This window comes from Anguilla rostrata, chromosome 14, assembly GCF_018555375.3.
Source record: "Anguilla rostrata isolate EN2019 chromosome 14, ASM1855537v3, whole genome shotgun sequence".
Taxonomy (NCBI): domain Eukaryota; kingdom Metazoa; phylum Chordata; class Actinopteri; order Anguilliformes; family Anguillidae; genus Anguilla; species Anguilla rostrata.
The window spans coordinates 14,270,752-14,298,097 of NC_057946.1; the positions used below are offsets into that span (position 1 = coordinate 14,270,752).

Genomic DNA, 27,346 nt, shown 5'->3' on the forward strand with positions numbered 1-27,346 from the left:
ATACAGTCATTATTGAACTCTACCCTGGCAGTGGAAAAAAATACCAGAGCTTTTTTCCACTGCTAGACTGTTTCCATTGTTTACATGGGAACAGCACACATCAAGCACATTAGATTTAACAGATGAGCAAGTAGGTTTTTAATGAAACGTTGACTTGTGTAATGGGTATGGGACTGTGCAGCCAGACGGAGCGAGCGTGGAGTAGGCTGCACGCTATGGTGTCCCCAGGTTTCAGTGTGGTTCTAGTAGGGATGACGGTAAGGGTGGTACTGCGACAGGAGTGGGGTGCTGGCAGCAGGCATGACTAGGCCGGGCATGCTGGCGCACTGGTACAGCGAGTCCAGGCACATGGCGGGACTCGAGCCCACCGCGGCCTGAGGAGTGTAGCGCACGCTGGCGGGGCTCAGATAGGGGGCGGAGCTCTCGTGCACAGAGAAGTAGCCAGGCCAAAAAGGCTGGGCCTCTGGATACTGCATCAGCTGCGAGGTGGTGTTCGCCTGGCAGGCCTGGGCCAGGGCGTCCTGGAGGGTCCTTTTCAGCTTCATGCGCCGGTTCTGGAACCAGTTCCTGATCTAGGTGGAGAAAGGGAGAAAGAGTGAGACTGCGGTTCAGCCTGCAAGAACGGCTGTGGGGCTTTCGAAAAACCATAGCCGCAAAATGACCTGTCGTAATGCAGTTGTCCAACAAAGCAAAAGCAAACTTTTTGAAGCACTTACGGTAAGTATGTTGAGCAAGTTAAGAAAACATTGGGGTTTGATTTTGTGGAAAGAGCAAGGCCAGGACTCGTTTTGGAGTTTTAAGGCAGGGATTCAGGCTCATACCTGCTTGTCGGACAGACTGAGCTGCTTGCACAGCTCGGCCTTGTCGTGTGTGCCCAGGTACGCGTTGCGTTTGAAGGCCTTTTCCAGCCGGCTGATCTGCTCGGCGGTGAAGGCAGTGCGGGGCCGTCGTCCGGTCGAGGGGGACGTATCCGGGGACGTCGTCAGGGTGTCTTGCGGAGCCGCGGGGGAGAGGGAGCGCTCCCCCTCGCTCTCATACCCCGACGTCTCTTCTTCCTCCACGCTGCTGCTTAAGCCTGTCTCTGCCACTGAGAGTCACAGAGAGAGGAGTCTTTACTGAGCAACCCCAAGACTGATCGGCAACCTTGTGCATGCACAACAATCTTTCTGCGATGGCATCGCCCAGCTTTGGTTCATTTCAATCCACGCCAGACCCAAATGAGTGTTACATTCATTGTCTAGGGTTCTCTTTGCTTTAGTTCAGTTTATTTTTTCTACCTCCTTGTAATGTTGCAGCAGTTCCATGTTTTGTAACAAAAGCAAGACTTGAACTATTACAGTTTCCATGCCCAGGTTTTGTCCCACTAAAATGTTCCATAGCATGTAATCCCTCCTTACAACAATATCACATCTGACTATACTTTCTGTGCATTGCAATTTCCAGTATTACTTTGACAAACTGAATTTTTAAGGGTCCTCGGGGGATAGAAAATTTTACACTACCAAAATAAAATATCAGAGCTCATGTAATGCCAATCATTGTTTTCTGTATGCACATTATTTACAGTTCTCCAGTGTCCTACCAGACATTAGCATAGGACATGAGGTGGAGTCTCAGACTACTAAGCTAAAGTACTACATTTTATATTTCAATGTTCTCATGTTCTTTAATGAGCCCAGGCTTACCTTGAGTGTTGGAGTGCAGACTGAGGAGACTCTCTGCGCTGGGCCCTTGGTGTGTGGCAAAAGGGGAGCCGTGGATGTGTCTGTGTGGGGGCCCCTCCTGGAGCTGCGTGCTTCCTCGCCCATGGCTGCTGTAGAACCCGGGGAGGCTTTCTGGCTGGGTGCTGGAGCCGTAGGGCCCATTCTGGGGCCCCGCAGAGAGCTGGAGGTCTACAGGGGCCCTGGGCCCTGTGTCGCTGGTTTCCTGACTGCTCTGAGAGAGCCACTCAATAGAAAAATAGCCTTTCATGATATCAGAAAACACGTAATCCAGATCCAGGGAACTAAAGCCAAAGAAGTCCTTCCAGTCTTCTGGGGTCTGAAGAACCGTCTGTTCCCTTTCTGTGAAAGCCCTCTTTCCCTGCTTGTTTTTCTCTCACTCCCTCTTGCTCTCTCCAGGCAGAGATGAGTCTGTTAAGATTGGTGTTCTGCAGCACTGGGTTAGGGTCTGGGGTATTTATAATGGGGATGCCCACTTCATTTACAAGTCACTCAGCCAGAGATCAAAGGGAAGTCTCCTGTCTTCCACTGACGCCCTTCCAGTTTTCACAAGTGTGTTAAGACATCTCATTCGCTTCTGAATGAGCCCATTAATTCCAGGCTCCAGCAAGTCTGGGGATGGATGCACACCCATTCCCCTCCTTTCCTCACTCTCTATTACCTGTGGAGTGTGTGTGTGTGTGTGTGTGTGCGCACGTGTATGAGCACACGTGCATGTACATGTGTGTGAGTGTATGTGTGTGTACATGCGTGTGTATGTGTGTGCATGTGTTTTTTTTTGTTTTGTTTTTTTGAGGGGGGAGGGGCTTGGATACTTACGGAACTCTGATTGAACTGTTAATATGAACTATGAACGCAGTGGGTGGTAGAAATTAATCAGATGCTCAATGAACATCATGCTCATTTTCTTCTATATCCCTCTTTGTTCTGTCTCCAGGAGTTTAAAGTTGACATGAAATCCCACAGACCAATTGCCCGTCTAAAATCTGTGTATTCATTTCTAACATCTTCACTAGCTGATGGCCATATTGGTGACATCTATTTTCATTTGTTTTTCAGGTTTTATTATGTCATGCCTTTGGTTTAGTGTTTTATACTATTCCACAATGCATGCAAGAAAAAGAGACCTTTTACATCTAAAAATAGGTTCCCGTGGTAGGCCTATGGATTATTATTTTGTCCGATATTATAGCCATGTAGAGCAACTGAATTAGTGTCATTTTGCTGTGTCCTCTTTGTTGACGGGACATTCAGGAAAATGAAATAAATGAAGCTTCAGAGGCGCTGCTGCAGTCAACGCTGAATCGTCTGCTCAATAATGAATTAGCATCTGCAAATGGACAACTTGCCTGCTCGACGAGGATGTTTTTTCTGTTGATAGTGATTGATTGGTTTAAAGGTTTAGACCCTGGGTGTGACCGTTTTAGAGGGGATTAAATTGTCATTCTGGAAAATTCAACGAGATTTTAAGTGTTTAGAACAAACACTTCACTTGGTTTCCAATTTTCTGTAGGCTGTCATCAGGATTTGATGTACTCATAAAATGATGACAGCAAAATCCAGCAGTAAAGCTTTATCCGGCTAAATAAATCTAATCGTTAAAAGGACAAAAGCTGCCTCCTCAACTATTGCTCCTGTCTTTAGCCGGTTTGAGTAATGAGGAATTTCAGTCCTTGTGTCGGCATTCTCTTTCTTGCCTGTACACTTTAGCATTGGCGGGCAATCAAAGCGCCGACCTCATCCGATTTAAACAGATAATGACCTAAATTAGCGCTATATGCAGCGCGATCAAGCGCGGAGACAGAAGTCTGTCGGGAGTGGAGGATGGCTGTGGCTATCCAGCGAGATAACAGCACCATCCTGACTTAATTCAAAAGGCGAGCAGGACTTATTATCTTATCAATGGGGCCAATTTGTGATTGAGCCGATTGAACGCTGTTCGCCCATACAGTGCACGGACTCCCCCTCCCTCACGGGTACGTCTGACTGCTTATCAGGTTATCGCGCGTAGAGCTCGCGTCTGTTGTGCCAAACCTCTCTTTACGCATTGAAAGCTATCTAGCCGAAAGAGGCGAATGATGACAAGTTAGTCCCAACTGAATGAGATTAGAGGCGCCGAAACAGGCAAGGGTGTAAGGATTAAACGCCTTGCTATGCAAATTACTTGCCTGTTTTGGTTATTGTTTTATTTTACGCGGTGATGTAGTTTAATCCATGTTTATATGCCAAACAGTCTAGAGGTACAGAGACTTGTGAGTAGAACGACGGATAGCCTACAATGTGGCATTTAAGGCCGAATTTAGTGTTCATTTATTTACTGTTTGTGTTTTAATTATTTGTGTTTCCGTGTTGTTTGGTGTTGTTTCATGCACGTCTTCCACGTGAAAACTTCAGCAAAAATTAGTTTAATTCAACCTTTTTTACACAGCACTTTTAGTGCATAGTGTAAAAGTTTTTGTTCAAATAAATATGATCAATGTGTGGTGAGGTAGTCAGTTTGGGAAGGTGCTGGGTAGGATACAATCCAAAAGCACAAAAGTTCTTCCACCAGCACGCATGCATTCTGTGCACTGAAATGAGGGAACTCAGGCGAGAGGGAATTCAGCAGTTTCTTGTGCCAACCTTGCCACCCCTGGAAATCAAACCTGTAATCTCGGAGTTACCCACCTCAAATATATAGGGCTGCAATAAAGCCAAACATTTCGCCCGTGTGAAATTGTAAAATTGTATTTATTTTATTTATTCTTCGACAGTTACATGAAGGCTGGTGAGAACTTCTTTGTGCTTGTGTATGCTCACCAAAACATTCCTTTAAAGTAATTTATCATTTGTTCTTGAGCATTTAAGTAAAATAGGTAATCTTTATTTGCAAAAAAACACATATAAATAAGTAAGTAAGTAAATAAATAAATAACAGAAGCATGGGACATTGCTTTTGCCCCTGGGGGAGGTGGGGGTTTGGGGGGGGGGCTATCCTCAGGCCCTGGAGAGAATCTTCAAAGACCCCAATCATTTGTTTACTACATTCATATATCTGTTATATCTCCCCCTCCCTTCTCTTTCTCCTCCTTTCATTTATGTCCCAAACAAACCTCAGGCCACCTCTTGCACCACCCTGTCCCCTGTCCCCACCCCCCATCCCGCCACTCTACAGCCGTATCTCCTGGTGATCTCCGCAGACGTTATGAAACGCGAGGCCTTCAGGTGATAGTCTGTCAGAGTGAGAGGCAGTGATACTCCCCCCCACCCCAGCCCACCTCTGCTATCTCATCCCAAACCCTGATGTGCCATAATGGATGCTGGGTGCTTTGATGTGAACGGCATCATCACCAGCAGGGTTAGAGTGCAGACAGGAGCCTGTTTTTATGTGTGGGGGACAGGGGGTGGAGACGGTATGGCAGCTGCCCATCAAAGGGTTGCGTTACAGCATGGAGCCCAATCACTCTGGTGGCTGACTGTCTGTGAGTTTTAGTTCTTCCCCACTTTTGCTTTATAATTCGCCTACTCCCAGCTGGTCTCAGTTGTGCAACGTGTTTCTTAAAACACAGCCTTGGCAGCTTCTGGGGGGAACTCATATTCTAAAGGACGGTCATTTCTGATGTACATTGACGCTTCCTCCAAGAAATTCAAAAATACTGCAATAGATTGAAATAAAATGTTTCAATCACCATTACCATCACCCCACCCCCTCCCCCCAAAGCACAGAGAGGCATCCCAGCGCCTTTTCTGGGTAATGGTCTCCAGCAGAGAGAGTGTTTCATTCGTCTCCATGGGCCTCTTTCATCTCTAACAGGTCTATTTGCTGCCGTATTATGGAAACAAATGCCCTGTCCCTCTTCTTCCAGACTTGTGGGGACCCATCCCCCATCAGGGCGGGAGGGCAAGGATAGTGACATGGTATTCCGGAAAGTTCCAGCATGTGCTAAGATGGCATACAGCCTATGCCACCCCCAAAAAAAAGCCACTTACATGAAACACTGGAAAAAACAAAAAACAGCAGTCCCCATTCACTTCACTGGTAAATTCTACAAAATAATAATATCAGTGCAAATCTCACCCATTATGCTAATTGTATATATGGGAATGAATTGAGGAGGTGGAAAATATGTTGGTAAATTGGCAATGTTTCTACAAGTAAATATTTGTTGAAAATAGCAGAATTGGCCAGTTCTGGGGGAATGGAAGCCACAAAAGTAAAGAGAACCCGTTGGGCCCCGTTTGCTCACAGCAGCCCCATTACATGGAAGGTCAGGGGCACCACATGGAGCGGCTAAGTTAGGATGGTTCCAAGGGCCCAAACTGACAGGGGCCCTCTGGAAAATTGTATTTGTGCAGGGATGGGGTGATCTTTTCATGGGACCCAAAACCCTTGCCAATGCCCCTGCTGACCGATCAGGTCTTGATGACCCTGATATCAGGGGTTTTTGGCTGGATGATCTAGAGCAGAGGCCCTCAAACTATGGATCTGGGCCCCAGTGTTGAGTCATGAGAGGGGATTACGTGAGTGGCAAGGTAAAGAAGAAAAATAATGAGGCCATGCATTTATTTGACAAAAGAACTTGTTATATATTTATACGCTCCCTACCTGTCAAATTAAACAAGCTTACATGCACAATACTAGTATAGTCTCGATTTATTATTAGAATCTTTGTGTATATGAAAAATATGTACATTGGGGTGGATGCTTTGCAAATTGTTTAACCCATGTTGTTGAATAATAACATGTATTTCTCACACAGATATTAAAAGTTATGAAATCTATAGAAGCTGTAAACATATAAAAAGCCAGGGTTTGTCATATACAATCAATACAGGTTTTAATTGCTCAGGTACACAGATTAATGTGTCCATTAATTTGTTTTGGCATGTTGAAATATTTTATTTCTATATTCAGACATAATTAGGCTACATTTTCAGAAAGGGTGGGGGTCAGTGATAATATTCATCTCATGAATTATGTTGTTGTGATTTTGGAACCGCTGTGCTGGAGATTTTAGAGGTTTTAATCTTGCGTTTCTGAGCAGCTGGAGTCTGCAGTGAGTGTCAAAGGGTGCAGCTGTTTCAGAAATGGAAGAAAAATGACAGACCTTGCTGGAATGTTCTCCAGACTGCCTCATCCACATTAGAGCTACTGACAGAGGAGGTGACTTAAATAAGGAACGAGTAGTAGCCTACTCAATCAGCTAACAAAAGCAGACAGGACCACCTGTCAAAAGGTCTATGTGTTATCTCTTACCCCAGTCAATACCAATTTTACTGTGTAGCACACAGGTAGGGAAGGAAAAACCAATGTAACCAGTTTTTTTATGTAAACAGTCTACCACTGTTATGGACTGTTATGGATGAAAAAAATCTGCTCTCACTCAGGTTGAAATACGCAGTCAGCAAATCTGCTGTTCATCTTTTTTCCCTTGAATTTCAAAGTAGTGGTCAGGTCTGGAAAACATAGTTCCACCACCCACTATTGTCTTTTGCTGATTTTGCTTGTTTGCCTGAGCTTCATCCTGACACCACATTATACACCGTTTTTCATAAAACATCCACAGGTTGAGCTGTCTTTGTCACTGAAGCCAAACAGAAGTGGACTGGACCTTTTCCGTTATGGCCCCTTGGATCTGGAATAATGTACCTGAAGATTTGAGCCTGGCAAAAGTCTGTGTTCTCCTTTAGATATTTTAACAACACATTTTTATAAGCTAGTTTTTTAACTGATACATTTTGTTTTGTTGATGTTATTTTACTGATTTTATCTCTGCATTTCTTTTACTTTACATTTTTCCTTAGATTTTATTGCTGTATTTATTTTTATTAATATATTTTTATTACATTTTTAATGTGTCCTTTGAATAAAGTACATGGAACAACTGTGACAAAAGGGAGAAATAATTAAAGTTATTACAACAAACATCTCTCTTTCAAGAAACCATATACAGAGACCACAAGGACTTTGGAACACACATTTTAAACACATTGAATCATAAGAAAACACCCAGGATTTTCACTGACATGTATCCACAGCCACAGGCAGCCACCCATGAGATGCCAGTGTTTGTGTGTGCATGTGTGTGCATGCGTGCATGCATCTGTGCATGGCTCTGAATGACATTGGCCTGGTTCTGGGGTAGGGCAGGAGGATTTTGGAGCGAGGGTGTGGAGGGTATCTATGTTTGGGGGTCTTGGTTACCAGACAGCCTGCCAGTCAGCCCGACACACAGACCTCCAGACCTGTAGTCTCACCTGTTCCCCACTGTGGCGTCGCTTCTAAAAAGCCTGAAAGCAGTGGGTCTCCTCCCAAACACTCACACACATTTTTTCCTCACGTGCGGCGTGGGAAAAAAGAGGGGGAGAAAGACGTCACCAATCCACCCCACCCCTCCCATACCCAACATCTCCTCTTAGAAGTCACAGCGAGGCCTCTTCTTTTACATGTTTATGAATGATGAGATAACTCAATGGAAACTGGTGGAACCGGCTGACTGTCAAAGGCATTTGGAAGAAGGGGGGGGGGGGGGGGGGATCTACATTTGGACATTTGGAATCTCCTTTTCCTGTCCATTCAAACCGCAGTGTTAAAGAAACATCCGAGGTGTGAGAGCACACAGCTTCTTTGAAGTTAAAATGACATTCAGGGGTTAATTATGCTGTTAAGAAGACCTGTTGAAGAGATACGGCACGGCTGTAAAATTCCATTAAAGGCCGCCTAAAACTAACAGCCCTGTTTGTGTGGGGTTGAGGGTTAAGAATCATTCCCACATCTTGGTTCATGCATTTGAGTCCATTTGTAACTAAACAAGTAGACACATGCAAGATACTGTGCATGACATGACTATGTATATTAGGAAACGTTTCAGTTTGCTTTCATGGTTTTTTCTATTTGCATTCAATCCTTCCCATCCTGAGTGTCTTAAAAATAAAAGAAGTGATTTTTCCCCCCCCTCCCTGTTCTTGTTCTGTGCCTTAATATGCTGTTCTTATTCTGATTGTCACAATGGTTTCCTCAAGTTCTATCCCATTGACTAACTAACTTAACTTTGATGTTTTTCTCACATTTTCTTAATCCCTTCTTAAAAATGAGATCCATAAAGCCCTGTGCGATTTTTACAACACTTTAGAAAATGAAGATTGATGTGTTTATGATCTTTGTGGAAAAATTGATTGGAGAATGGAAATTCTCAATCTCCCTCTTTTTCTATGCAATTAACTTGATGTTTTAATCTTATGTATTGACTGATACTACCAGTCAGGAGAAGAACTAACAATCATGCTCAAATAAAGAACCTCCCACTGCACCCAGATTTTTTTCATTTCTAGTGAAGTATCTTTTTATTTTCTACCACACTGTTCAAAGTAATTTAGAGCAAATATCCATGTTGGTTCAACGGTTTCCCTGTGTTGTCTTTTATATTTCCCTCCGGTATAAATAAAGGCATTATTTTCTACTTTTGGTGAATGATTTAGGTGATGCTGCAAAAACCCAGATGTTACAGGGATAAAATCCATATCCATACATGATGTTTTTACACACACGCACACACACATGCACATACACACACACACACACACATACATACACATACACTCACAAATTCCAAACAACATCACAGTTTCTTTCAGGTTTAATAATAAAACATCATGTGACACTTCACAGCACAGATTGGGATTTTCTTAAGTGTATAAAACAGGAGGGGCCAAAATAAAATACAGATCTTTCCACTCAATATTTGGAGACACTGAAACTGTTTGCATAAAATTAATAATGAATTAGTACAGCAAAAATGATCCATCTTCACCAGAATAACAACGATAATAAGTTTACATCACAATTGCAAATTCACTTAAACTGCATTTGAATTGTAGAGAATGACTCCACTTATGCACAGCTTAGCCAAGAAATCTTAGCGTGATCACTGGTCAATTCCACCACACTGTTTATCTGCAGACATGCACCCACACAGTCAGGCTGCCTGACCCAGCCTCTCTCTGACAAGCTGCTCAGTTATACTCCTGGATATGAACTATTCAATATTAACAGCCATTTTCTATCCAGGAATTTCAATGTACAACCAGCCAGTTTTCATCAAGTTCCTAACCCTGTCCTCAGTAACCCCCCTGCTCCTCACATCCTACCCCCAGAGTCTAGTGAAGGAGTGCACAGACACAGCTTATTCAGGATTACATTTCTGAACAGCTGAGTGCACCATCACTGGCTCAGTCCTGGATCAGACCACAGTAAACCACATTTAATGAGGTTATATCCGCAGCCTTCAGTTGTAGATCACAGTGTAATAAAGGCCTGGACTGAAGGGCCTGTGTGTGGCACTGGTGTCATACATCTGAATGGCTCATCCTGAAAGAGCACCCCCTCCTGGCCGACCGGGAGCCTGCAGCCCACATGCACCAGTGACATGTGAAGCGCTGTCCTACAGCACGATCGATGCGCAGTGAAAAGAATCAGTGGCTGGCTGAACCACTAGGATGTTCTGGCCATGAGAAGCGCCTACGGCTATTATCGCTAATTCTAAATCTGAGCAACGAAAACATTGGTTTCAAACTTCTGGGGCTAAAACCGACTGTTGGGGAGCCGAAGGTCATCATTTGTGGTCCCATTGTCACCATGCGCAGGGCTATTCAGACCTCACACCTGAGTATGTTCTAAACCCACTCATGAATTTCGCCAGTCCTTATTGAGACCTCACACACAGAGGAGTGCCCAAGGCTTTGTAGTTAAGAGTGCAAATATCAGCAGAGTGCAGTCAGGGGATGGAAAAAATAAAATTTCAGTAAATTAAACATTTTTAACATACACAGTAGGTCTCGTATTCCCTCAGATTCACGGCTGACTCATGGAATCAGCACACGCTGCTGCACACAAGGCAGCGCTGAAGCATAACAGAAGAGGACCTCCAGACGACCCCACCCTAAGTCTCCTCTCTTCTCTGATTGGTCAGAATTGGTGGACGGGCAGTGGTCAAAGCCCTCCCCTCAGCACCAGGCTAAGGTACGGCCCACCATTCGAAAGAAGCGCCGGTTGGGCTTGCGCAGGTACAGGCAGAGTTTGCGCCGGGCGTCGGCACTGAGCGGGGCGTGGGGGCGGCCCTTGGACTCGTCCAGGCAGCGCTCGTGCCCGCCCTCGGGGATCAGGCAGTAGAAGCCCTTGGTGGCATTGAAGTAGAAGTTGGAGGGGGCAATGCGGGGGGGCAGGCCCAGGAATCTCTCTGCCCCCTGGAGCTCGGGGAAGGGGTCCCTGACCAGGGCGTCCCCGTCCACCACGTGGATCTGCGCCCGGGGGAAACGGGCCAGCCAGCGGCCTAGGTGCAGGTGGTACAGGCTGCGCTGGAGGGCCTTGTAGGTGAGATCCAGGCCGCCGTGCGGCTCCAGCAGCAGCTCCTCCAGGGGGGGGTACGGCTTCCCGCGCTGCCTCCGGTTGTGCAGGACCTGCGTGTAGTCTGACACGAGCCGCTCCGCCGGGTCGCGCACAATCAGCAGGAGCCGCGCCCCCTCGTCCATGGCCCGCACCCGGCCCGGGGCCTGCGGGGCAGAAAAGTACCCCGGGGTCTTCTCCACCGTCAGCTGCCCCGGCAGGGAGAGGGGCATCTGGGCGCGGTACCAGGCCAGGCCGCGGCGGTAGTGCTCGTCCACGTTGAAGAAGTGCACCTCGGCCTTGGCGGCCGCCACGCTCGGGTGCAGGCTGAGCATCTCCAGCAGCGCCCGCGTGCCGCCCTTCCGCACGCCGATGATGATGGCTCCGGGGAGGCGCTGGCTGGCGTTGCCAGGTGACGGGTTGTCGCAGGGCGCCGGGGGGTTGCCGGGCGAGGGGGAGGCCCCAGAGCAGAGCTCCCTCAGGCAGGTGTTGAGCTGAGCCTGCAGGAGGAGCAGCAGTAAGGCGGCCAGGAGCAGTGTCCACAGCATGGTGGGGCCCACCAGCAGGGGGAGCTGGACCCACAATAGCAGTGGCACTGCAGGGGGACAGCCACGCCCTGCCCACGGTAGGACAGCTGCTCTAAAAACAGGCAATCATCACTTGCTGGGGTTTCAGTCTGCCAAGAACCTGTGAGGGGGGAGAGGAGGGTTTGAATGCTTCAACAGTTCGGAAAGGTTGGTGTTAATAACTAAAATATCAGATTATTGAATTTAAAATGATTTTTTAAAGTAAATTACTTTTGGCCCAGGTCTACTGTTCAGTGTTTCAGAATTAAATGTACTGGGATAGGTAGGTTGGAGGGGGAAATTGGTTCCTACTATTAAAGTTTGTATTTTTCTCTCTTTTTTTTATAAATGTGGAGTATTCTACAGGCAAGCCATCTGCCAACAAAAGCCTGTCCAAAAAATTGAAAACCGCTCCAAAATGAGTGCTTGTGAAGGGTTTAGGGAGTTGTGATATGAAAAAAGGAAGAGAAAACAATAGAGGAGATGTTGGTGAAAGTCTGATGTTAGAATGATGGGTTCATGTGTCTGTGAATCCTGGGGGACTAGCATTCACACCTCAAAGGTGCACGGCCATTCTGCAGGTTCACTGACTGGTCAGCCTGGCCATGCTACCCTCTGGTGCCCCCTTTTGGACTGCAATGGAAGAGCAGGAGGCAAATCTTGCCAAGACACTGCACCTTGTTAATTTCAGTATTAATACATTCTATCTCCTGCTCCTGCTCCCTACAACCTTCCCAGCTTCTCAGTAGCAGACAGATACATATATAGGACTATGTAAAAAATAATCCTTGTTGCACAAGGACTACATAGAGCTCAAACCACCACCCAACTATAAAAAGCTAAGCTGCCATCTCTTCCAAGCCATAATAAACAGCAACCACTGCACCAGTCACACCGGCAGTGAGGTTATTCTGAATAGTTTTGTCAAAGGATTTTCGTCAGGCAAAAAGAATACAGAAAAGCATCAAAGCCACACACCTCTCTTTTCCATTTGAGCTGCAGATAGTGTGAACATTATAGAACACAAGAGGGCCTTGCAAGTTACATGGCTGAGTGTCACATGCTCCTTTCTTTAAAATCAACATCAAGCTTGTCAATTTTTAATTTGAAACAAGTAAATAAAAATGAGCACAAGCCTTAGAAAGTAAGATTAAACAAAGTTCTTTCTCAATAACCTGCTCACTGACAGTTCCTTGAACTGCTAATAATGCTAGTTGCTAATAGTGCTAGTTCATCCTGGACCCTTGACAATGCAGGTGGCAACAGCAAGTAATGTGCATCTGTCTGTGTGTATATGCATATGTGGATGTGCTGTATGTGCCAGTGCACAACCATTCTCCTTCCATGGGTGTAATCAGTCTGTGAGTATTGATATCAGTAAAGCAATGGCAGGTCTTATTATACCCTCTCTGTAGGGGTCCCAGTATGTGAGGGTGGTGCCAGCAGGGGGCAGCGAAGTTATTATATTCTCTCTCTCTCTCTCTCTCTCTCTCTCTCTCTCTCTCTCTTTCTCTCACACACACACACACACACACACACACATGTTGTATATATTCTTACATGTAGCACTATGTAAATTGCCACACCTTAAAGGTGCAAATTGAAGTTTCAATTTAAAAAGCAGAAAAGCAGTGCCAAGGCCTGTCATTTAGCAACAAGATATAAACAACATCAGCAGTCAAATTAGGCTTTGGAAACAATCGATGTATTCAAGAGCACAAAAGCGTTACATTAATGTTTTAAAAATGAGAAGTGACTGATGCAGCTGCAGAAGTTTGTGGGTATGGGCACAGAGTGGAGGTGCTATGTGTGCAATGCTGACACCATTCAAAATTAACTTCCTGTTCAACAGACAGAACATTAAAAACATGACAGAAAAATAATAGCACAAGATGTGTGGTCAGGCAGTGACATACATTAAGCTCTTAAATGTTTCAGCACGCTGAAACTCCCTAACACCATGGACCTCTAGGACTGTTGGGAATCTGTTGAACTTGTACATCATTGCATACTACAGCAGGAGTATTGCATTAGCCATTATAATGTTATAGCTAGTAGAGTTATAACAAATCATATATATATATATGTATATATGCATATGTGTGTGTGTGTGTGTGTGTGTGTGTGTGTGTGTCATTGAAGAATATAATGTGTGCTGCTCCATCACCTCAATTCCAACAACTGGCCTTGCAAATCTCCTCCCTTTCAGGAAGAAAAAAATATGAATGATGATTGTGTATGAAGATTCAGTCTCTCTCCCACCCTAGGCTATAACTGAGTCTGAAAAGAACCGCTGTACTTCTGAAAATTATTCTAGAGATAAGGGCTCCTCTCCCCCCCCCCCCCCCAGGTCTGAAAGGGCTCTCTCTTTCCTCTCCCTCTCGCCTGCACAGATGACAGCCTTCAGTAGGTCCGTGTGGCTTTTTCAGGCAGGCATCCAGCTGTGTATTAAATTAGGCTCTAAGGAGCCTGACTCCTTTGAGTTTGCAGATCTCATTCAAAACCTTTCAGCCACCAAGAACCACCCTCTGCCCCTGCTCTGGGTGCAATGGGGGGGGGGCTTTATTATTTGATCAGGCCCCAGGCATGAGTCATCGGACAGGCAGTTGACCAACTTGACAAAGGCAAACAAAATACCTCCAAGCAGTATAGAGTACTCGCATCGACCATTAAATCACTCCATTAAACACTTTTAAAACTACCATTGAACACTTCCTCCAGCCACTATAGCTAATGCCCAAAACATGCACTACTAAGACATGCACTGATACATTTTTATAAGAATGGCATAGACAAAAAACAAGGAATAATTATTCAGAGCTGATTTGAACCCTTTATAAAGGGCGAATGATGTGTGGGTAAATGTGTGCAAAAACAATATTTTATAGCAAAAACTATATATATGAAGGACATGAATGTCACACCTTTCATTTAATCTGCACATGTCATTGGGAGCTGTGTTCCTCAATGTAAGTTATCTCGAGACCCATGTCGATCCCTCCCCCCGCCACCCTCGCCACCTATGCCCCCGCCCCCACCCCCGCCAGTGGGTCTTCACACACAGTTTGGGAGGCACAGTCCCGGAGAACCCTGCGAGTGTACTGCTCTCTCTCTCACGGGCAGACTGCGCTGTCACAGTTTTACCCTGTGCTGTGCAGTTTCATATAAGCACGCACCTTACAGCGCACTCCACTGACAGGACGGCTTACTCAGAAAGCTTCACCAGCATGACAGGACTTACACTGTGCTCCCAAATCATTTTAAAAAAAAAGAAACTAAACTAACAAATCTTACCTCCCCTCCTTTCTATTTCTCCCTGATACGCGCTCTTTGTCGCCAGCAGGTCAGAAACCAATATATTAAGAACACTATTTTGTTTGTTTTTTTTGTCTTTTGTTTTCGTTTGTTAGCGTGTGGGGGCAGTTTCAGGAGTTTCCAAATTCATTGCTTAGTCTAATATGAAACACGGTATGAAAAAACACTCGCTACAGAAATGAACTCACGAATGAACCGCTAGATAATTGCAAACCATCTGAAACATATGTTACCAACCCCATGGAAAAGGGGAATGGGGCTGGGGTGCGTGCAGGGGCTCTCTACAGCCTGCAGGGGGGGCAGGGGCTGCTGAGGAACAACAGCTCTCGTAGTGTTCAGGTGAGCCAGCGCTCATTAGATAAGGCAGACGAGATGAAAGAGAGGGGGAGAGGGGGGTGGGGAATTACCTCACCATGGCAGCCATTCATTTGAACACCAGCCGCAGGGAAAAAATACACAGAGGGAGAGAAAGAGAGAGGTTCTGAACGCAGCTGTAACAGAAAAAAGAAGACACGTCTGATGACACTGGTTTTATAGGCGATCACATCCACTCTATGCCGGCCAGAGTTTATAAGCATCACATCTAGTGCCCCTGGGAGATGTGTAAATGCAAGACCCCCCCTGACAGTGACTTATAAGAACATCTGTCAAAAAAAATGACAGAACACTGACCAGGTTTTAATTGTCAGGAGGTGTGCTCCAGCTACAAAGCCAGGCACCAGACCTATAATACTAATGCCACTTAACTGCTGAGGACAGCCTAAATATGACATTTGCTCCAATCAATCAAATTTTATCTGTATAGTGCTTTTTACAGAGAATGGTTACAAAGATGCTTTACAAAGCAAAAACCAGGCCTGAACCCCAAAAAGCAAGGGTACAATGGTAACCTTCAGAACTACCGCCCGGTATCTCTCCTCCCTTTCCTATCCAAAACACTCGAACGTGCTGCATCTAACCAGCTCTCTGCTTATTTCTCTGAGAACAACCTGCTTGATCCCCACCAGTCTGGCTTCAGGCCTGGCCACTCGACTGAGACTGCACTCCTCTCGGTCAGTGAGTCACTCCATGCCGCACGAGCAGCCTCCCTCTCCTCTGTCCTGATTCTCCTAGACCTCTCCGCTGCATTTGACACTGTGGACCACTCTACCCTCCTGTCCTCCCTGGCAGCAACAGGGATCCGCGGCACAGTCCTTGACTGGATTGAGTCCTACCTCTCTGACCGCTCCTTCCAGGTTGCCTGGGCGGGTAAGGTATCACCACCCCGTCCCTCACCACCGGAGTTCCCCAGGGCTCAGTCCTTGGTCCCCTTCTCTTCTCCATGTACACCAGATCCCTTGGCCCTGTAATATCTGCCCATGGCTTGTCCTATCATTCCTATGCCGACGACACGCAACTCTTTCTCTCCTTCTCCCATCGGACACACAGGTCCCCGCCCGCATCTCCGCTTGCCTGAGGGACATACAGAGCTGGATGGACAATCACCACCTGAAGCTCAACCCGGGAAAGACGGAGCTAATCTTTATTCCTGCTCTATCCTCTCCCCTCCTCAACTTTTCCATTTCCTTAGGGGACACCGTAGTGACATCATCACCCTGCGCCAAGAATCTCGGAGTGATGATGGACAACAGGCTGTCCCTCTCCAACAACATTGCAGCAGTAATCCGGGCATGCAGATTTTTCCTATACAACATCCGCAGAATCCGCCCCTTTCTCACCACCTACTCAACCCAGCTCCTGGTCCAAGCAATGGTTCTATCCCGCCTGGACTACTGCAACTCTCTTCTGGCTGGACTACCGGCATCTGCCACCAGACCCCTGCAGCTCATTCAGAATGCTGCGGCTCGTCTGGTCTTCAACCTACCCAGACACTCCCACGTAACTCCCCTGCTCACTACCCTCCACTGGCTGCCTGTTATAGCTCGCATCAAATTCAAAACATTGGTTCTAGCATACCAGGCAGTCAAGGGATCAGCCCCAGCATACCTTCAAAAGATATTCAAACCCTACATGCCAGCCAGATCCCTCCGTTCTGCTACCTCAGGACGCCTAGCACCTCCCCCTCTTCGCACCTGCACTTCCAGAACACGTCTCCTCTCTGTTCTGGCCCCACGATGGTGGAATGACCTCCCTGTGGAGGTCAGAACAGCTGAGACTGTGACCCATTTCAAACGACGACTGAAGACCCACCTCTTCAGGCTGCACCTCTCCCCATCCCTTCCCCCCTGTAAATGACTAAACTTAGGGTTGTAACTAGGCAGCTGTTTAATAGGTGACTTAGTTGATGCGCCAGTCTTAACGACTACTTGTATTTTTATTTATTTTTATTTTTCCATAGATTGCGTTGTTGCCGTTCTCGTTGTTAGTGTTAATCAGTTTAACCACCAGGGTCCAGGTTGAACTATGCGGTTGTTCCCTGTACTTGGACCGGTACTTCTCTCTAGGGGTTTCGTCATACTTGTTCCTGGTTATGGTTATACACTTTGTTGTACGTCGCTCTGGATAAGAGCGTCTGCCAAATGCCTGTAATGTAATGTAATGTAATGTAATGTAACACCCTGTCTGGGATTTGAACCTGCAACCTCTGAGGTAACGAGGCCAGTTATCTATCCTCTGTTTTGTATAATTATTGTGGTATTAATGGCTACAATGGCTGCAATGGGAGTGTGCACGGGCCAGTAGGAAGCAACAATACATTCCTAAGATCACAGCAGCTGATAATTATGGGAGGAAGGGAGAGAGAGAGTGTGAGGGATCACATCCTGAGAGAGAGAGAGAGAGAGAGAAGAGAAAAATAAGGGGAGATGGTGGAGCAAAAGAGAAAGAGATGCAGATGGGGAAGAAGGGGGGACAGGAGAGAGATGAAGAGTGTGGATGAGAAAGAGAGGGAGAAAGGAAGATACAGATGGGTGAAGGGGGGACAGGGAGAGAGAGATGGAGAGAAGAATGAGAAAAAAACAGAGAGAGAGAGAGGGAGAGAGAGAGAGACAGGCCATCTGCCTCCCTCTGCTCCTCCTGTGCGCAGAGGAGAGTGTGTGTGTGAGGATGCTTCTCCCCTCTCAGCTCACCAGCTGGCTGAGCCCGGCGGCCCCGAGCCGGAAGCAGCGCGGCGCTGCGTCTCCTCGTCAGCGCCGGTTTCCTCAGGAAACGCATTAGAACCCGCCCAAAACGGGCTGGAGGTGCTCGGCTGGGCAGCGCAGGTCCGATAACACTGCTCCTCAGCTCATTAGCTTATCAGGCAAGCTTGCCTAATGTTTGCCATGACACAAAATGAGAAGATTTGTGTGTGATAGTGACCGCTGACAACAACGTGGGTGTACTGTACTTACTTGCCTGAGGCATTATAAAATTTATTTCTGACTAGAGGGAAATGAATGGCTGGCGTGCTATTGTAAAAAGGAATCCACTGGTGCTTACCAGTCAGTACGACCATATATGGATACTGGAAAGGATCCTAAGCAGGACATCTCATATGTGACACAGAGCAAGAGCACATGCAGCTTCAGGCCGAGCACATCATTATGTTCATTATACACGCTTCAGGTGAGGCTCTGGGGGGCTCCAGTACCTTCTCTCCTGGGGGTAGTAACAGTTCTTTATAATAGTCTATCATCCTTACGTATCATCCAATTCATTCAGACTGGGGGGAAAGAAAAGAGGGATAAAGAAAGAGAAAGGATATCACGGTACAGAAGGTGCCTTGGCAGGGAGTCTACCAAAAGCACGAGGGGGTGAATATGGGCCAAACATCAGGCACCTTATTGGCTGCGCCACAGTTTTCCTCTTGGTTAGTCACTAATAAAATGCCCTGGATGCTTTTTTTAAATGTGTTCTTGGTCTCTAAGCTTTGTATCGCGTTTCTCAGCTTTACATTTTCATTTCAACGGTTTCTTTCTCACTGTTTTGTATTACTTTGAAATTCAGCATAAACGTTAGGAGTACTCCCTTGAGCCAGGCCTTTCTGAACCACAGGCAGAGTGCACTGGTCTACCTCCGTGATTATGAATTAAATCACACACCACCTTCTCAACACAGACTTCATATCCCTCGAGCTGTTCCTCCCTGGTTCATTTTCTTGTTGTTTACAAGTATGATTTCAGTGCAGTGAAAAGCCAAGAGGTTGTGTGGGGATTCATGGCCATGAGGGTTGGGTTGTGTATAAGTAAAACACAGCATGAGTAAAGACAGAGTAAACTATGAGGAAACCTCTGTGTGGAGTTGAGCTATAGCCTCAGCTCGAAGCATACCACGCCCTGTGGAGGTAATAATAATAATGTGTATGTTTGTGAAAGCAAGGCCGAGTGTGTGTACGTGTTTGTGTCTGTGTGTGCGTGTGTGTGTGTGTGTGTGTGTGTGTGTGTGTGTGTGTGTGTGTGTGTATGTCCATGACCGAGACAGAAAGAGAGAGAAAGAGAGTATGGGAGAGCTTGTGTATCTGTGTGTGATTGTGAGCATGTTCCCCCAGGCAGACTCTACCCATTAGTGGCTCAGTAACTTCCAATAGCAAGGCTATGCCCACAAACCAAGACACATCCTACTCTCAGTCCAGCTGGGTACTGGCCCAAAAAAAAAGCCAACACATGTTTGTGCATGTGAAGACATGCATTCCAGCACACACACACACACACACACACACACACACACACACACACGCACTCACTTACACACACGCACACACACCACACAAAAATCCCTGTTTCGCCATGATCTCACTGGAAACTGTGAGGGGGGGACAGGGGGTAGGTGCTCGGGGGTTAATCATTCTTTAAACAGGTCGTTTATACTCGGGAAAAGGTTCCCCCAGGGCCGTGCTCTCTCTCCCTCCCTCCCCCGCTCTCTCTTTCCCTCGCGGCTCCTGCAGCAGTGCCCTGGCACTGTGGCTGCCCACCACGGCTGCCCACCACGGCTGCCCGCCACGGCTGCCCACCGCGGCTGCCCACCACGGCTGCCCACCGCGGCTGCCCACCACGGCTGCCCACCGCGGCTGCCCACCACGGCTGCCCACCGTGGCCCTTCTGCCGGTCTCCGAGCCGACGCTCCCCCTGTCTGCCCAGCCCTCTGCACCGCTCTGTCGCGCCTTCCCTCCGACACACTGTCCACGGGACACGTTTACAGTAATGGCCTCTGGGCCTCTGAGCGGCGCCGGACCATTCATCTGGAACGGCTGCAGAATCGCTGCTCTATTTGAGCAAAGCAAGTATGATTTCTTAATTACTTCACCCCCCCCCACCACCCATCGCCCCCCAACTCCATCCCGCCACCACCCACCCTTCCACTCTGTGTGCTTTCACCTAACAAATAATAAAATTACGAAGTTAGGCAGCCACAGCATGAGCAGGTGACCTCTAACGCTCCTCTACAAGGTCGCTGGATGGCTCAGCGCAACAACGGGTGTCGACGGGATATAGGGCCTTCACGAAAGGTCACCTTCCGGAGGATACACTCACTGCCCTGAGACTCTGACTAACCCAGGAATCTCAGGCAACATCTGTCCAGCCCGACTGTCTGTAGTGAGGCTTGTGCGAAAGAATAACAAAGGGGAGGACATCTGGGACGAGGTAACATGCAGACGTACAGTCGAAGAGCACCTGCTCGTTTGCATCCAGGCCATGAATCTGAAAGGGCCCTGCTGTCAGGAGCAACAGTGCTACCAATTCTTCAGTCGAGCCAAACTGCCTGCCTTACTCAAAAAAACTACAAAACAACCGAGCGTTTTGTTTGGCAGCCAGGTTATGGGATGCTTAACAAGACAGTAATCCAGTTTGGCATTCTTTGGCATTCATTTTTGTTCATCAAAAAAAATAAATCTTCCAGACAAAATACAGCAGCTACATGAATCTCATCAGCTGTTCTCTGATTCTTACTCGGTGCTGGTTCAGTTCAGTTCACTCCACTTGCTTCTGTACCTGTTTTTCACCTGAGAATATGTCTACACACTAGAGCCAGCCACTATGCAGCTGTTTAGGGCCACAACCATCCCTGGGCCACACAATTCAGTTATGTGATTTATGTCGGAGGACTTTGGGGCCACAACCACATTGCTGTTTAGGGCCACTAAAACCCTAAGGCCAGCTCTGGTACACGCTGACATTTCTCACTGAAATACTGTACATTTGAGATTGCAATGACAGAACGCACGTCATCAGAGACTGGGCTAAGTTGCTTTTAGCAGAAAAGAGGGCATGTGTGATGTCACAGAAAGTGTCCTGGCGGGTCACGCTGTCTGAGCACCATGACGTTCATCCAGTCGGACTCTTCTGGTGGTGACAGGGAAGGAGCTCGAGGACAGCGTTTAGTTGCCCGTGAAAACGTGCATGCATTAATCACGCTGGTTCCTCCTAATGGCCTGTAATTCGGCCGAATCCCTGTAATGCGCAGAGACATGGGTACCGGAGACCCTGTCAAAGAAAGGAGAAAGTCAGAGGATGAGGACTAATTAAGCATGCGCATACTACTTATCTCTGGCGCTGAGAAAGATAGAGATGTGGGAAAGGACATCAAAGGAACCTCAGGAATTGGGTTAAGGCACAGACTTTGTAATAAGAGTAAAAGGCATTTCCGCTGAATTTTTGTGGCACACCAACGGAACATTCTGCAGTGCATCCCTGAAGGCTCTTGAGACAGCGCATCACTGAGCTGGGAAAAAAAATCTATTGTTCCAAAACGAGCAAAAAGATTTTATCTGTCAAAACAGCTGAACTGTATGACAGCTGCCTAAAACAAGCACAGTATTAGGGGACAGGGTAAGAAAACTCTACTGTCCATACACACCCATACATACAAACAAACACACACACACACACACACACACATCCATACACACAAATAGACAAACACACAACAAATACACACACACACCCATACATACAAACAAACACACACACACACACTCATACACACAAACAAATAAACAAACACACTCACACAAACACACACTGAGCCAGAGCTGATATGGCATCAGGTAGGCCCTGTACTTCCCAAACATTTCTGATTACATTTAGTACAGGTCATTTTTATATTTAACCCTTGTTTACTTATGAACACATGTGAAACTGTTACACTGGGTCACGTATACCCAGGACCTAATTTGGATTTTAAACAGTGCAGAAATAAAATTTATACAAAAAGACTCAATATACTGTATATTATCATTATCTAAATTCAAAAACAATATAAACAATATATATGGTTACCATTGATATGGTTATCAGGTTGCCATTTACCTCTGCTAGATCACATTAAACAATGAATGTGTCATGCATTTTTGTGATAAAGATGTGATTTACATAAATCCACTATAATGAAAGGATAGGGGGGTATAAATCCTGCTTATCTATGAAAAATTTTAATGAAACAAGGTCATGCAGTAGATGATTGATATATATTCTCTTGAACTGACATTCTCAATTATTTTCATCTTTATCTTATAATAATCAAATACAGATGACGAACAACAAAATAAGAACCAATTACACTGGCTTAGTCACTGGTTATGCAACACATATCTGAGAATCCTTTCCAGTTTCACTAAAAGTGTATTGCAGGTTAATTTGATCCAGTCTAAACACAAGGGTTAAGTGGTTCTCCAGACACTTGGCAGTACGTTTAAAGGCAAAAAAGCCTGCACTTGTAGTTTTATCATAGCCATGCCTATACCTGTAGGTTGAAACACTGTCTGCACTATCAAACATTAAACTTGGTTGGGAGCATTTTACACGGTGTCTGCCTTGTGTTCACAGCACAAGCTAAATTTAGCAGCAGGAGCTCCATGTGGGTCAGTGCTGAGGTTAAGGACCTCGACCCAAGGTTCGATTTTCGGACTGGGCGTTGCTGTTCTACATTTCAGCGAGGCGCCTGGAATCCAAACTGCCTATAGTAAATGTTCAGCAGAGTAAATGGTTAATATGTTGACACAGAAATGTCAGCTGACAAGTTCGCCCTGGATACGACAGCCCGCTGTGCGGAATGAATAATGCAATAATAATGTGTCGGCAGCATGTCAACTCCAACATGAAACTTTGAGTATAATAATAATATGCTAATTATCTCAACTCCACGCCATGGTGCAGCATGACGGAGACGCTGTCCCGAGATCAGTCCTGCCTGAGGGTGTGTCACTCAGCTTGATTACACCAAGGCGTGTTTTCCCGGCTTGATTTTGTCAGTGCCCTCTTTGGTGGTTTACCAGCAAAACCGCTGAAAGAGCTCCAGCTCATTCGAAGCAGTGCTGCCAGGGTCCTGACAAAAGCACAGGAAGCTGCCCACATCCTCTCCATTCATTTTGCGATACATTTTAAGATTCTCCCGGTTTATAAGACTTTAAATGACAGCAACCCTTCCAGTCTGTTTAGTTTATTTACATGACCTTCATTCAGCCTACTGGAGTGACTTACAATATAGGAGAAACAGAAGTGCAGTGACATGAGTTTTATGGGCAACAGTGCCAGAACTGGCCGATAACATTCCCCTACCAGCAAGTAGGGATGCAAAAGCACAAGTGCAAGTGAACTAAGCTATACAAGAACCAAAGTACATATTCTAAATTCATATTGACAAAATCCATAACAATCCCTAAAATGTAAGTCCTTACAAACACCTTAACCTAAAACCATGAAAATGCCAAAACCCGAATTTGTCCAAAAGGTGAGAGTGCTTTGGGGCATGGAGGAGCGGGGAGCCAAGATATAGTCCGAAGAGGAGAGTCTTCAGTCTGCATGGGAAGATGGTCAATGATGCAGATGCCCTGACAACTTTGGGAAGTTCATTCCGCCACAGTGAGGCCAGTCCTGATAGGCACTGCGACTGGAAGAAATGACCAGGGAGGGAAGAGCCAGGAGTTCTGAGGTTGTGGGCGAGATCTGGCCGGGCTCTGCCGTTTTAAGAGCGGCTGAAGGTCTGGTGGAGCTGTTACATTCGCTGCCCTGTAGGCAAGCACCAAAGTTTTAAACCTGATGTGAGCTGTAACAGGCAGACAGCACCGTGAGGTAAGGGGTGTGACGGAGCAGGCTGAGGAAGGCTGAAGAGAAGCTGTGTGGCTGCGTTCTGTATTCTCTGATCCACGTTCCCTCTTGAACACTCAGATCAGGAAATTCAAGCCTCTTCAATGTTCCCAGAACACAGTTGGGTAAAAGGGGAGATTGCACCATCTGTTTGCTGGGCCTGTGCCCCTGGAATGCCTTCCCAAATCACACACGGGCTTCTGATCCCATCAGAGCCTCTAAGTCAGCCTCGAAAATCTACTTTTAGCATTTGGCCTTTTTATAATGGCTTATTTATGTGCCCTCATTTCATCAAGTGTTAGTCACTTTTAATTGCTGCCCTCTTATTCTGCCCACTGTAAGGTACTTTGAGACTGCCGTGCTATAAAAAATACTCTATAAAATAACAAATATTATTATTATTATTATTTTATTTTTATTTTTTTGTATTATTACTATTATTATTATTCATCCATCCATCATTATTAAAAGCATCCTCCATCCATTATTATTTTTAAATTATTATTTCAGGTTCGTGGTATTTATTATATCATTATTATTATTATTATTGTTATTATTATTATTATTATTATTTAAATAAAAGTAACTGTTTGAGGAGGGATCTTGGTTTCTGCGCTTGAATGAATTAACTTTGCGCCATTTTACACCTTCAGCATGAGGGAGAGCAAGCATTCCATATCGGAAGAGGAGCAGGTGGTCGCCGTGGTAGCATGAGCTGTATCCCCAGATTCTGCTCTCCTGACACAGAAACAGGTCTCCAGGCTGCCATGAGAAGCAGCCAACAGTGCAGGTCACTGCTGGTTTGATTCATATGAAATTATCAAGCTTAAATATTTAACTCTGAGCGTGTGCACACATACACAGGAAAGCTTCCTGACAACAGCACAGCAGCATCATCGTTTGCAGCTGTGAAAAATTAGTTAAATGTTTAAATATGCTTCAGTTCCAACGTGGATATTGACGCTTCATTCACAAATATGAGCATTTTCTTCTAATGAGAAGAACGCGTGTCCTCATCCTGTCTCAGTGGTGTTCACACTTTCACACTTTTTCTCTCGCAGACACGTTTTTCCTGTTTATGACGCACCCCACTGTCAGCCTTTCAGAAGCACAACCCTTCATGCCGACAGGCCACGCTTCCCCAGGTCACTTTAAGCTGCGTGAGACCAAGCAGACGGCTCTGAAGTTTCTACACCAGTAAGACAGCTCAGTGACTGCGGTGGCTGTGAGTTGTGGACTTAACATGGGAGAAAATCCTACCTGCTCCAGGTAAAGGTGGAGAGGCAGAGAGAAAAAGGAACAGAGAAAGGCATCTTACCTGCAAATGTGCGCTCTGTCCTGTATGGGGCAGCTGGCGCCAGGTAGCGCTGATCTCCCCCCTGCTCACAAAGTAAAAACGTTCCTCTCTTTCCAGTCTGCCTTCTTCTCTTTGTCCTTTCTCCTACTGCCCTCCTCTGTGCTCTAGCTGTGTCCTCTGCTGTCTGTTCCACAGAGTGTTTGTGCGGAGTGCCAGCATGGTTCTCTGGATCCGACGTTCAGGGGGGAGAAAGAGCGAGAGAGAGAGAGAGAGAGAGAGAGAGAGAGAGAGAGAGAGAGAGAGAGAGAGAGAGAGAGAGAGAGAGAGAGAGCTGCACTGGCTTTCCGGGCTGCTCTGTTCTGCGTTTATGTGAATAAGCAAGTGAGCATGCGAGCGAGCGGGCGAGTGCGTGAACGAGCAAGCTCCTTCGGCACAAACACATCTTTCCACAGGGAAATTCCCTCCTTCACCCCTCCCTTTTCCAGTTTTCCCCCTCTCTCCTTCGCTTGCTTTCTTTTCCACTTCTCCTCATCCTCTTCTCATTCATTCTTCCATCTCTGGCCTCTTGCCTTCCTTTTGTTCTGGCTTTTCTCTCTCTCTCCCAGTGCTTAACTTTTTTTGGTTTTGTTTTCCTGTTTCAATTTCCATTTAATCTTCCTTCCAGATTTTACGAGGCACCCACAACATATTTGCATAGAAACAAATAGCTTTTAGACAGGATTGCCACATCAGCAGATTCTTGCAGCAAAACATGTTTTGGGGGATTTCTATAGTGGCTGCAAAAAGAATAATTTGCTGTCACACGCTTGGCTGTGATTCTTGATTTTTTAAATCCATCAACTTTGTGTTTTCAGGACACAGACGGCAGGGCAATAAAGTGGAGGAGGAGACTCATAAGAGAAAAAAGACGATCTGTAAGTATTTTGCACAGCAGCAGTTTAACTCATTCACATTAACAAGTAATGGCTGAAAATTCAAGCGTGATTTGAGGAGTTTGATTTGATCCATAACGCAAGCATCCCTGCCCGACATGGGCAGAAGTGCACTTTGTAGAGTGCTAGCAGATGGCACCCTGACCATGACTGCCAGTGGGGCAGGAACAGGAATCTGAAAGAGGAAGACTATTTGGCAAGGTTTGGAGTGCCTTCGCTCCAAGGGGTGCATCATACTCCACCCCAGACCTTTTAATGACATTGGCCAGCCCACCAGCTTGGCAAGGATTCAGTTAGTCAGAGCAGACCCGAAAGCCATATCATCAGTACCAGAGTAACAGATAGCGGCATGAGCTCCATAATGTGCCACACACAGATGAGCAAGGACAGGAGGATGAGGCGTTGGGAGGCGCTGGGGGTAACCCCCTGCTATGCTTACATATAAAGACCCCCCGCCCCCAATACACTCCTCATCCTTCATATTCGCCCACTAACCAACACACCCTCCCCTCCCAGATCATTTTGGATTGTTGTGTCTGCCTTCATAATGGCAAGAGGGGGATGGGGGTAAGGGGAGATTTTCCACTGAAAAACTGAAAAGCTCCTCCTTCTTGGGTGGGGGACTCATCTTGAAGACTTCCTGCCCTTATTTAAAAAAAGACACATCCCAGATCAGCACGACTTACCCCCCACACACCACAAAAGACATCCCTCTTATCCTTTCATTGAAAACACTCCACTCTTCAGCACAGCAAAAACAGCTCTTAAGGACGGAGAAACTTTTGTTGTCTTTCCCACTTAAATTCCATTCATCATTTTTACTTATTTTTTCTTCCTTAAAATATAATATTTTTCCCTGTAGAAAAACATAATAACTGTTAGTAACAGTAATATCTTAGGGGGTATCCAGAATGAGTTTGAAAAGAGGCTTATAACTGTGTTCAGTCTTTTGTGTTTCTGAATAAGAACTAATGACAGGAAATGTTACCAGCAGCAATTATTTCAGGTTTTAATGAATGAGAGAAAAATATGAAAAGGTTTTTTTTTTACCATTTTTTTGTCTCATCTCTAAATGGAACACAAGGTACCTTTCGTAATATGGATATGTGTTGAGAAGCATGTTATTAAAAAATGATCAATTAGCTCCTTTTTACT

The 27,346-nt window shown here is 46.0% G+C and overlaps 2 protein-coding genes across 2 annotated transcripts; both read right to left on the reverse strand.

Moving 5' to 3' along the window:
• Positions 1–40: 40 nt before the first annotated feature.
• On the reverse strand, positions 41–2,141 carry ved (ventrally expressed dharma/bozozok antagonist). The gene is made up of 3 exons (XM_064309232.1): positions 1,686–2,141; positions 822–1,087; positions 41–572 (listed from the first exon to the last, which is right to left on the reverse strand). Exons 1-3 carry the CDS (start codon positions 1,969–1,971, stop codon positions 243–245), a joined length of 882 nt encoding a protein of 293 aa, XP_064165302.1. The 5' UTR covers positions 1,972–2,141; the 3' UTR covers positions 41–242.
• A 7,178-nt stretch (positions 2,142–9,319) lies between these two features.
• On the reverse strand, positions 9,320–26,085 carry LOC135239736 (heparan sulfate glucosamine 3-O-sulfotransferase 1-like). Its single transcript, XM_064308622.1, has 2 exons — positions 25,281–26,085; positions 9,320–11,769 (listed from the first exon to the last, which is right to left on the reverse strand). The coding sequence occupies exon 2, from the start codon at positions 11,628–11,630 to the stop codon at positions 10,704–10,706; it is 927 nt and encodes a 308-aa protein (XP_064164692.1). The 5' UTR covers positions 11,631–11,769; positions 25,281–26,085; the 3' UTR covers positions 9,320–10,703.
• Positions 26,086–27,346: the final 1,261 nt, after the last annotated feature.

Bases quoted from the DNA above. Each gene is read 5' to 3' on its own strand.
- ved (XM_064309232.1), bottom strand. From the start codon at position 1,971: ATGAAAGGCTATTTTTCTATTGAGTGGCTCTCTCAGAGCAGTCAGGAA. The intron at 1,088-1,685 runs GTAAGCCTGGGC...TGTGACTCTCAG, and splicing joins TCTGCACTCCAACACTCAAG to TGGCAGAGACAGGCTTAAGC. The intron at 573-821 runs GTATGAGCCTGA...TTCTCCACCTAG, and splicing joins TCAGTCTGTCCGACAAGCAG to ATCAGGAACTGGTTCCAGAA.
- LOC135239736 (XM_064308622.1), bottom strand. From the start codon at position 11,630: ATGCTGTGGACACTGCTCCTGGCCGCCTTACTGCTGCTCCTCCTGCAG.